At 49.4% G+C, this 12,190-nt stretch overlaps 1 protein-coding gene across 12 annotated transcripts in view; it reads right to left on the bottom strand.

The window, feature by feature from the left end:
• Positions 1 to 12,190, bottom strand: part of tns1b (tensin 1b) — a 179,671-nt gene that overhangs the window by 79,218 nt on the left and 88,263 nt on the right. The window contains exon 1 of one of the 12 annotated variants that reach the window (XM_042065560.1): positions 11,138 to 11,246. The exons of 10 other annotated variants lie outside the window; for them this stretch is intronic. Coding sequence is in view for 1 of the 2 variants with exons in the window: in XM_042065552.1 (XP_041921486.1) it covers positions 2,742 to 2,762 (21 nt within the window). In the remaining variant the exon portion in view is untranslated. Of the gene's footprint in view, positions 1 to 2,741; positions 3,311 to 11,137; positions 11,247 to 12,190 lie in introns of those variants that run through there. One more of the 12 variants, XM_042065552.1, reaches the window with a different exon arrangement.

Raw genomic sequence — 12,190 nt, 5'->3', positions numbered from 1 at the left:
GAGGAATATCGCAGCCCTGATGCAGATTTATTCATCTGGCAGCCCCGCGCAGCAGCGACGCCGAGCGCATCGGCCAGCCAGGAGAAATGATCCCGAACGTCCATGACGGGGGGAGAGCTTTAAACAGCCATTCATCACGCCGACATTCCACACTGTACAGTACAAAGCTTTGTGCTGCGGCGGATTCCTCTCTCCCACTCGTAGAGTGAAAGGGTGGGTGTGTGTGTGTGTGTGTGTGTGTGTGTGTGTGTGTGTGTGTGTGTGTGTGGAGGGGGGTTGGATTGGAGCTGCATTTGTTGAGAGCCTCTAAAGCCCCTAAATCACAATTAGAGCCAGGAAACACAATAATGGAGGAGACAGCTGAGTTTCAGTCACCATTACACCATACCTCCTTTACCATTCTTTTCACAAATCAAGCTATGAGAAGCAATCTACCAGACTATAGAGATCATGAAGAAGAATGGGGAAATTCATTAGTGCTGTTCTCTAACATGGATATGCAAGGCTTGAAGAGAGAACTCCAACCCTCTCAATGCGTACTAGCTGCGTGTCACAGCATGCTGGCCCCCTCTGAGGCCAGCTCATCTCAACACCGGGCCAAATGACCGCTCATCTACTGGGCACTTGAAGAGCACGAGAGCGCCACAGTGGGACTGAGTGGGACAGACAGCTGGTCATCTCCGGCATCTAACTTCCACACAAGCTGCCGGAGAGCCTCTGATGAGTGTTTAGCCTGAGAGCGCCGCGTCTCATGCTCCGCTCGTAAGTCACTCAGCGGACACTCTTAAACTGCACTCTGTCCGGCGGCCTCCTCGCTGCCGCCCAGTTTTAGGGGGATTTTATGTGCGCGGAGGTATCCATCATGGCGTGTCCGGAGATGACTCGAGTCGAGCAGCAGCACAGCTCTGGCTGGACCCAGCTGGTGGAGAGCGCGAGCGTCCGTCCGCCTGCCTGCCCGCCCCGCACCGCGCTGAGCGGCTACCGCAGAGGAGATCGAGTGCGCCACTGGGTCACTGCCAATGGGATGCTCGCGGTTCCCATGCAAACAGCATCGTAGCGTCAGAGCGGAGACATACATATTGGTTTACGTTTCTCTTGGCTGTTCAAAGGCATTCTGAGGATGGTGAGGCAAGCGATGTGGAATTTTTTTGGAGACTGATAATGGAGAAAAATAGCCGCCGCAAACATGAGCAGAGCTGCAGTGAAATTAATGGAGTCTGGGGAATTCAGAGAAGGAAAAAAAAAGTGGGGGATGCATTGAGGGGGGAGGGAAAAAATGTATGTAACAGAATTTTCTCCCCCAGATTATCTAGGACGTTGATAGATGTTCGACATTACTCTTTTTTCCCCTCAATTTCAGCCAAATTGGTCAAAATTACATCTGCAAAAGTGCCAAAAACACAAATTGCTCTTGGTTTCCCACGGTTGAGATAAATCCACGCTCTGGTCAGAAAATGTAGACACGGAGTGTCCAGAGTCTCACGACGTCCAAACCAACGTGTCACAGAGCTCGGGGTGTGTGCATTTTAACCGATAGCTTCATATCTAGATAAGCTTGTCCAGCCAGTCTGAAAATAGACTCCCCAAACAACTCCCCAATTACAGAGCTCTGGCACAAGTTGGAGAAGGCTGGAGAATCGTTAACAAGTGACATAACAGTCCTGAAGATTTAACTGTTTACAAATGGCCTGTCGTATACACACCCATGTCACTCTCTAATGTGGTCATTAATCTCTACCTGTGAGATCAAGTGATTTAATGGAGTCTGTGAGTGACCTAATAGTGTGTTGACAGCAACGCCATAAACACAAGCAGCTGAAAAGCTCAGTCACTGACACCTGGACTTTTTTATACTGCCCATTTCACCAGGCCTGACCCCTGGAATGCGGAATGAGTGATGGTTCCTCCAGCCAAATGCAGACACTGGACGTCGTCTTTATGGAGAAGTCCTAGACAGGTCTGCCCCAGTCTCATTGGCCATGGTGGGGAGACTCAGCCATGGTGCAGTACTAAGGAACAGCTATTGTTGGAGGTTCTCAGGAAGACACCCCCCTCTCCCTCCGGTCAGACTCATTCGCTCCAGTGGACAGGGAAGCGTGTGCTGACACTGGAAGGACACACCACTTCCAGTCACAAATCAGAGGTCAAGGCCACTCGGCGTGTGCGAGGGCAACACTCTTGTGGTCACACTTTAGCAGCTCACCGCAACACACAGAACAGCTGCTCAGTGATGTCCCCTCTCAAGTTTACATGGAACACTCAAACAAGGAGCCGCTGTCCTACCTTTTGTCCTAGACAGCATCTAACATCCAGCACCAATTCTATTGGTAAACTTTGATAGATTCATACTTCCATTCACCACAATCAAAACTACGTCAACATGCAGAGTCAAGCACTTGAGTCTCTAACTTTATCTGGGTGCACATCCAGAGCCTTCCCACGATCTCAAGCCCCATCTACTCCCACCCCGATCCAGACCACACTCTCCTCTCCCCTTCATTACACACATCTGACAGCAGTTAGGGCACCGGCCCGCCGTGTCTTTACATAGAACATACAAACGAGAGCGCAGCACGAGCAACTGCAAGGGCAGCATTTACTCCTCTGTGAGAGAGAGAGGGAGGGCGAGAGACACATAGATAGATAGAGTGAGAGAGAGAGAGAGAGAGAGAGAGGCTAAAGATTCCAGGCATATTTGAGGTGAGAGTTGTTGTCATCCCAGCTCGCCCTGCTCTGCTTACCTGGTAGAAGACGGTAGTCATCCTTAAGCCCGGTGCTGGTAGTCTAGCACCGCATTCTGCTGCAGCTGCTGCGGAGGCACAGCAAGAGCCAGAGAGGAGAGGAGAGGAGACGAGAGGAAAGGAGAGGGGGACGGAGACGTCTGTGGCTGACCGAGGGGAGGGGTGGACCTCACACAGGACACACACACACACACACTCTAACAGACACACACACACACACAGACACACACACACCTTCCTGGAGGTGCGCAGGTTGGGGAGTAATCCGAGAAGTAGCGTGAAGAAGGTGTGCGCAGTAGTGCCTTTCGCTTCAGCAGGTTTCTGCAGTCTAAAAACAAATCAATGAATTTTTCCCACTCTTTCTTTCTCCTCTCTCGTTCTCTCTCTCTTCCTCTTAGTCTTAGTTAGTCTCTCTGTGCTATTCAGAGCAGAAAACAATCAAAAATATATACACTAGGTACAACCTCCGGAGCACAGAGGTGCGTCAACTTCAGCCGAAGCACCCGAGGACTGAATGAGCGCGCGGCACAGCACAAAAATCTGGGCAGTCTGACTGCGGGCTATTGCTATTCCCCTTTCCCTCTCTCTTATCCTCCCTCCCTCCCTCCCTCCTTCTCTCTCTCTCTCACTCACACTCACTCTCTCTCTCTCGCTCTCTGTGAGCAAGCGTGCATGTGAGGGGAGAGGGGGAGAGGCTAAGAAAAAAAAAGGAAAAGACAGCCAAAAAAAAAGTATATACAGCTGAAATTCCCGAGAAGCTCAGAGGGCTGGACTTGAGTTTGACAGACAAAAGCCCCCCTTTCTTGTTTCTGAGCCCCTTACCTCCCTCCTCCTCCTCCTCCTCCTCCTTCATCTCCTCCTCTTCCTCCTCCTCTCCTCCCTCCCCCTCTCCTCCTCACTCCCTCCCTGTTCTCGTTGTTATCAAGTTCTCAGTTTACAGGTTAAACATGAGTTGACAAGCTCAAAGCCTGCCTCCCCAGCATTGGCACAGCTTGCTGCTCAGTGTGGGGGTGCACACGCCGCCGCCACTGACTCCAGATCAGTGCGCCGCAACTCCTGGCTTATTTATACAACAATAACGCTCCTTCGCACACTGACAGGGATATCAAACAAACCACCTTAATCCCTTGAAATAGCAATTACCTCAGCAAGCCACATGGCATTGAGCAAGTGATCGTTTTTCCAGTGGATGTCACCCCACTCAGGGGGAGGCGAGAGGTGACCCCTACCCACCAGAGAGTCTTATGAGCCATGTCGGTAGAAAACAGAACAGCCTCTGCCAGTTCTGATGAAACGTAATAAGAGAATAGATGAGATTGGTTGTGTTTTACTGTTAACAGATATATGGCGACAAGCCTCATGTAACTCTGTCTGCTATGGGAAAGGCAAAAAACACACAAGCTCGGTTGAATGGAAGTTATGCGGTGGTTATTTATACGACTTTGGAATCAAGGCAAACGAAAATGACTGAGTAACTTTTTAGAGAGATCTCATAAACAGTTGGAGGGGTATAAAAAGAGGGCCTGTAGGATGCAACCTCTGTTGTCTCTGTCAGCATATCATTATGTTGTCTTTCATGAAATACCTCAAAACAGCCGCAACTGTCTTCACGATTTTCTCCGTATTTAATTATTGGATTATGGCAAAATATATTTTGAGGGGGTAAAAAAAAAGACCCTACCAGCCCGCAAACCCCCCAAACATTGTTCTTGCCCATAAATAAACTCAGATGTCTCTGACAGATAATACTGCGGTTCATGAAGAGTGTAACAAAACCGTTAATAATAAAACATACAAAAGAAACCTCACACAGCCTATACTGTTCTCAACGGCCAGGTTATTCTCTCAGATGTTTCCCAAGGGAAGCCACCACAGACACTGGAGCTGCTAAGGGCTCTTTGAAGAGCGCTGTTTGTGGCGCGGCACAATGTGCTCTCTGTTGGGGTCCCGGGCGCGCGCGCGTGCGTGTTCATATTACTCCAGCAACCCCTCCATACCACCCCAGCATGAGCCTACACATCCACCACAGCACTGGAGGGTGGAGGGGGCAGGGACGTTACAGTCAAACAATGCAGACAAGCTGTGCTGGCAAAATACACTCCTGAGGTGTGTGTGAGTCATAGCGTCAAAAATGCATTGAGGTCTACAAATGCACGCCATGTCATCTTGTTACGTGTGACATGCTTGAGACGGCCGAATGAGGTAAACTTCATTTAGTCACTCAGGCTGAGCTATCCCTTTTTCTATGGTGACTCTTTATTTCCATATATCAAAACATGCAATCAACCACAGCAACTACACATTATTTTCTTTTATATAGAGAGCCAGCATTTACAACTGTCCTGAAAAAACACACGGCAGTTAGTGTTCCAAATGGAAAATGCTTAGCTATGTGTATGCTTCTACCGAAGTAATTACACCCAAGACGTCCTCTTCAAAGTGAGGTGACTATTGCGTCTGTTCCTCCTGTTGTGTTCACCAGATGTTGGTGGGGCCGTGAGATCTGGTATTAATGACAAGCTGGTGGGGAGGGGTGTGGTAGGACAACAAGGTGCATACGCATACGCGAGTGGAATGTGCCGCTTCCTTACTACACCTCAAGAGCAACGCTTGCCACTGCACAGAAAAAAAATCTAGGCTGCCGTCAAAATGGGACCCCATGCTTAGGGAACTTCCCTGGCTCTAGGTGTTTGTGTGTGTGTGCACGGGCAGATCCATGAGAAAAGTGTGCCCAGGCGAGGTGGTGCCATGTTACGAGTCTGAAATATTTCCTGTGTCCTGGCTTTTATTACCGTTTATTATGCCCCTGCTGCTACCTCTAATAAGTATCAACATCACCATAACTAAGCCTCAGGTAGATATTTAATGTCTGCTGTAATGTGTCAGAGCAAAGAACATAACAAATACCTGGCCTGACATTGCACAGTTGTGAAGAGAGGAGAGAAGAGGAGAGCACACGAGAGGGAACAGAATCACGAATCTTGTTGCGTTATGTTATGCAGGGCCACTCTGGGAATTCCAGCAGCCGAGATTCTTAAGTCAACTCACATGATTCTCCAGGAGGGGAGGTCGGAACATCCTGCCGGAACATGCAGGGGCCAATCGGAGCTCCTGCGGGGAGGCGTAGTGTGAAGAGCTGGGCAGGGAGCCTACCACAGCGGACCTCCCCGCTCCCAGCACACAGGGCAGCATATGGACAGCATGCATGCACTGCACAGCCTGGGAACTGTCCAGCCTGCCTGCCTGCCATAGCTCAGACTTTGTCATATACAAATGACCATGCACCATGTTAAATCAACAGCACACCATCAGCACTGCAACACTGTACTGATATGGAGAGATGTGACGGATTGCTGTCAACAAACGTGCCTGCAAATATTGTGCAATTCTGCAATCCAAAATGCTTTGAAGTTGTCTCTACTGAAAAAGGAAAGGATCAATGCAATGACTCCACGAAACCCGTTGCAACATCGATAGCATTGAGGCCAGTGTGTGAGGTCTGTATGACTAAGTGTTTGAAGAGTTTTCTTACTCTATCTCTGTCTAAGTCTCTCTCTCTCACACACACTACCCTAAAATATTGAGCTAATTTAACCAAACATGGAACCTCTACAGAGACTATTCCACATGAACATATTCCATTGCTTCCCATGCATATGCACATGCACTGATCACAAGTGTAAATATTTACTGCAGGAAAGAAATTTCCGGATTTTGTCGAAGCAAGGATTTGGCTGACTACTTGCCATGATCTGGCAAACACAATTGAGAGCAACTCACTCTCTCTTTGCCTTTCTCTCTCTCTCTCTTTCTCTCTGCCTGTGTCTCTCGCTCTTCTCTCCGTATTGGATTACTCACATGGCAGCGTGAGTCTGCAGGAATTCTGCTGATTAGTCGATTCATAATCAAATGGGGATGTCAGACGGGCCTCAGACAGACGGGCTGCTCTGGAGTGGGGAGAGCACACACGCAGCTGCTAAGACTTGGAGGGAAGCTCTCCCAGGGCTGACTCAGGGCCTTTCCCAGCACTCACACACACACACACACACACACACACACACACACACACACACACACACACACACACACACACACACACTCACAGACACAGACACAGACACACACACATGCACGCACACACACACAAGCAGACACGCAGACACGCGCACATGCACACGCACACGCACACGCACACGCACACTTAGAAACACACACACACAGAAACACGCAAACACACATGCACACACACACACACACACACACACACACACACACACACACACACACACACACACACACACACACACACACACACACACACACACACACACACAAAGACACCCCCCCACACACACACTCACTCACACAAAGACTCCACAAACCCAATACATCCCAGAGCTGCCTCACGTCCCTCATGTCGTGACACACCCCGTGTGGAACGCAGAGTGGAGTGAGGTGGAGCTGGGAGAAGAGGAAACACAACTCATGCAGGGTGTCAAGGGGACCATGTGTTTAGAGGCATCTCCACACTGGTCTGACTTGGTGTAAACTGTGAGCGGCGCTAAGCTATGACTGTAACTGTAATTTCCCTGCATATCTACGAAAGATCTATTAGTCACTACAAGAAAACTGCTGTCTGACTTCTAACACATTTCATACTTTTTCCCAGAAATAGTTGTAGTCAAACCCAACCTCCAATTGTGATATGAGTTACAAAAAGCATTTGTTTGAGGTAGGCTCTATCCGGTCGGTTTAAATCCACTTAAATGCATCCAAAACACCAAATCACTTTGGCCATGTCATTGTCCGCCACAGCTGTCTGCTTCCAATCAGGCTTTGTGGGATTGCTGCATATTGCCTCATTCTGCCCTTCCCCCCCCCCCCCCCCCCCTCTCTCTCTCTCTCTCTATCTCTCTCTCTCTCTCTATGTTCCTCCTCTTTTCCCTCCATCCGCAGCTCTACCCTTCCACCAGAGACTAATGCTTCATACTGTTACTCACTTGGCCTGGTGTTTACATTCTTTCCAGTGTCTTGATTACTCCATCTTGCCAAAGGTTGGGCGTCTCTGTTTGTTTTCTCGACCGTATCTAAGCACGTGGCACGGAGAGTTAACAAGCCAAGAGGGGGAAAAAAAAAGTCACCGTGAATTGAAACGGTGTTTTGTGTGACTGAGTGGCCGCTCTGTTACAGTGCGTAAAGAAAGAGTGTAAACCCCCGCAGCCATAATTCTTCGCCTGTGGGACCACAAGCCAAATGGAGTCAGGTCCTGAGCTGCTGAGCACTTTAAAAGAGCTAATGATCTGCTTTCACAGGCTCCGTTTCACTGAGTAGGCTTATCGCCCCCGGAGCTTGTTTTCAAACAACCCCGACTCACCCTCCCCTTTACCGCCACTCAGCAGCACTCCTCCAGGAGACGGAGGGGCCAGCGTGTCAAGGCCAACCCCAGTGATGCTGCTGGGATGACGGCCATGAGAGTGAGGGAGAGCCCCTGTTCACCTGATGTCCACTGTGCTGGGTTATGTGGAGCTGGAAGTTATGTGGAAGCCGGCTGGCCTGCAATATTGATGCTGTTATCAAAAGCTCCTGTGGGATAGGTCACTTGGATGTTCTGGAGCAGCCTTGCCCCAAAAAGGGCCTAAACAATGGTCAACGTTCCCAACTGGCCCACTTCAGGCAGCGCCCATGAGTGCTTGTCTGCAAAGGGCCGTGGGACTGTTAGTTTATGAGAAGGTGGGGGAAGAGGCATGGGCCAGATGATGGGCTCTTACCATCATCTGAGCAGAGCCCACAATGCATTGCAGCACACAAAGGAGGAGTCTGTATAGCAAGCATGCTTTACAAAAGATCATGTGGTGTCTTACGCTCATTTTCCAGAAAAAAAAAAGGGAAAAATAAAAAACCACATGGCAAAGAAACTTCATCCTTCCATTACTCCCAAAACAGCCCCCCATGACCCGGCTAATCACTGGAGATTTACCTTCCCACTCCCTGACAAATTGCCCTCAGCCTGCGGAGTAGGGAGTGTGTGGGTTTAGGCCATTACGCGCTGCCATTCTATCCGATGACACACCGGGTACAAGGTAACATTAACACCACACGCATACCAGCCTTGATGAAGTCCCAGTAGGTGGTGTGTGAAACAAACCCCATACAGCATGTTGACCACAGAGGACCTCAAAAGAGGGCAAATGTTCATGTGCAAATGTTCATAACACACGCACACCATCTCAACAAGAACACTGTATCTACTGGGTATGGAGGAGAGGTAATGGATGACCATTCAAACAGCTAACCATAACTGTGACCAGTGAGGCGTAGAGCTTTTTATCTGTTTAGACTAGAGCATTAGCCAACAGAACAGATGACTTTATAATTGCATTGTCTGGAAATATCAAATGGTCCGAGAACAGATGGAGAATTTCAGATAATATAATATGTCCTTCCCCACATGCACAAACCCCCTATTCAACAAGATCAATAACGAACATCTGATTCATTTTGAGCCAATGAAATCCCTGTTGTCATGTACACAACAAAGTGAAAAGGCAGGGTTTGGACAAGAGAGCCATGTCCTGTGACTTCTAATTAAATTGAATTCATTACGTGCTCTCTCCAATATGAAGATAAATCGCCTAGGCTGTTCACTTGGACAGGGTACAGGGAATGAGGGACCTGGAGATTTACACAAAGGATATGTTCTCTCTCTCTCTCTCTCTCATTCTCTCTCTCTCTCTCTCTCTCTCTCTCTCTCTCTTTTTCTGCAGCTTTTTTCAGTAACTTCCACAACACACTCTCCCACACACATAGCCATACACAGACACACACTCCCATGCTGTACACACTCTCCCTCCCATCGAGAACAGTTTCACACCATTTCCTGAACGGCAGGAAGTCTCACTCCCCCTCAGTCTACTGCAGCCCAAGCAGCAATCACAAGAGAAGGAAGTTTATAGATTCTACCCTCAGATGTCTAGATATTTTTGACAACCATCCTTCTTTTTGACAATTCTATACTCACAGCAAAAATCCTGTTTCTACGGGAGTGCTCTGCAAGGTTCAGCTTTATCAAGTCCAGTTGTTTTTCACCCCAGAATACCCCCAAAGAGAGATGGAGGGAACGCCTACTGCCACGGCCGCAGGAAGAGAATCGGATGAGAGCAGTTCCATGAGTACCGATGGGCACACCCTGATAGCAGGCAGCCCAGTGTGTGAAGGCATTGTTGGGCAGCGGGTGTGTGGGGGGTGGGGGTGGACAGGGAGCGCATTGCAGGGCCTGTGGACGTGAAAACCTGAGCAGCACAAAGGCGAAGCAGAGCCTGGGACTGGGGTTCAGGCCAGGAGGGAGGACTCTGGGCAGCCGAGAGGGAAACAGAGGAGTCTGAACCGTGTCCACCACTGCCAAATAATCCCCCCTCCTCCTCCTCCTCCTCCTCCTCCTGCCCTCTGTCTTCCCCATTCTCTCTCTCTCTCTCTCTCTCTCTCTCTCTCTCACTCTCTCAGTCTGTCTCTGTCTCTCTACACCCTGCTTTTGTGAGTGAAATCCCCTGTGCTCGCCCCAATTTCCATGCCAAACCCAGACTCTAGCCTACGCTACACCCCATGAGAAGATTAAAACCGCTTCGCCCATATTCTCGAAAAAGACACGGCTTTTCAATTATGCTCCAGCAATAAATCATCCCTAATGGCAAACTCTCCTCTCGTTTTCTTGCCCTCCAAAGTGACTCCTCCGAGCCGCAGATGCGGAAGCAGAGAAGGCCCAGGCACCCAAGGGGAGCCACTGCCAGAGGTCTGGGGGAGAGAGAGATGTTGGGCCCCCTAGGAGGGAGCACACTCAGCTTTCCTCCCCAACCCACACTGTGTGCGGAAGCAAACACCCATACACTCTCTCTTTCTCTTTCTCTTTCTTTCTCTCTCTCTCTCTCTCTCTCTCTCTCTCTCTCTCTCTCTCTCTCTCTCTCTCTCTCTCTGTCTTTCACTATCTCTCTTTTCTGCATAGTTTCACCACAGAGCTTACTGTAGGCGGGCAAAACGAATCCACTTAAAGAGAGCAGGGCCCGCGGCATGAATGCAATCGGAAATGAGCCGTGACTTATCATAGAGCGGATCCGCAGACGTGCCGCAAGACTGACAAACGTACTGTGATGAGCTGAACTGGAACATGTGAAGTTTGGCTCTATAAAACTGTAAAACTGGGAGTGGCCATAAATAGATAGCAGTAAACATAACACAGACTTTGCAACACTTGCGTCTCCCATAAACAGCTACATAACAAGACATCAGCTGAGAATACTTGATGCAAACTACTTCATACAAGTGCTTGTTTCATTGCCACCCACCCCCATTCCATAGTCAAATAAGGTCTTCCATTTCACCCCTTATTGCCATACAATGCCCACCTGGTTCGGTCCAAATCGGGAGAGGGAGCAGCAGTGAGTTCAGGTCCAGAGTCCTCAGCGTTGGATAGCAGCAACAGGACCGGCTGTGTCTCTCAGCAGGATAGAGCCGTGTTAAGGACGCGCCCCGGCACAGGAGCAGGGCTGCCCACCGGGGCTGAGCCAACACACACTTCCTTTCCAACCGCTGAGAAACTCCACCTAACATGCTAATACGCTCCCATGCTCTCACAACTCCCCGACAACAACAACAACAGCAACACAAGCCTCCGTCTGCCCCCCCCCCCCCCACCCCCCACCCCCGTACTCCTCACAGAGGCAGGCTCCCTGAAGGACAATTAGATTATTACCCTTTCGCCACAGTGCTGAGCCCACACTCACTTATCAAAGTCTAATCTCGGTAAGAGCCAGCGCATCCAGGTTGATAGCAATACAAATCGGTCTGCTGACTTTAGCCTTGCAACGGGCCATGTATTTTTTTTTTTCCTGGCCACCTTTTTTAATTACATTTCCATACGCCTCAGTGTTAGCAAACCAGCTCAAGTCTACATCTAAAAGGAGCAGTAGGCAAAAAAAAGTGTTGGAGCCGCAGACAAACAGACAGGTAAATCACACTGTTCTCCAGGTGAGAGGAGGACAAGCCATGACAAACCGACTGCACATGCTCAAAGCACCACTCGGAGGGCTGCGGTGTCTGGAGGTGTCAAAGCCAAGGGGCAGTAAAAGATATGAAATAATGCTGGCATGCTCTTCTCATGCCAGAGGGAGAGGGGGATAGAGAGAGAAACAAGGAAGGAGATGGGGAGAGAAAGAGAGAGGCGGTGAAGAGTTCTTTCTTCTTCCATGTGTCTGTTGGGATACATGTGGAACAGGAGCCGCGTCCAAGCGTTGGTTCCACAGTTTATAGCCTCTCAGAGGAACATTCAGAACCCTGCTGAGGAGGTGTGGGACCAGGCTGAGCTCTCTTAGGCTGAGGGCTGGAAAATCACAAGAGCTTGTGTTAGCCAGGCTTTGTGTATTTTAGCATTAGGGCAAGCGCAAGTCAATACAATTTTA

The sequence above is a fragment of the Alosa sapidissima genome, chromosome 2 (genome assembly GCF_018492685.1).
Source record: "Alosa sapidissima isolate fAloSap1 chromosome 2, fAloSap1.pri, whole genome shotgun sequence".
NCBI classification, from domain to species: Eukaryota; Metazoa; Chordata; class Actinopteri; order Clupeiformes; family Clupeidae; genus Alosa; species Alosa sapidissima.
This window is presented reverse-complemented; position numbering and strand designations above follow the sequence as displayed.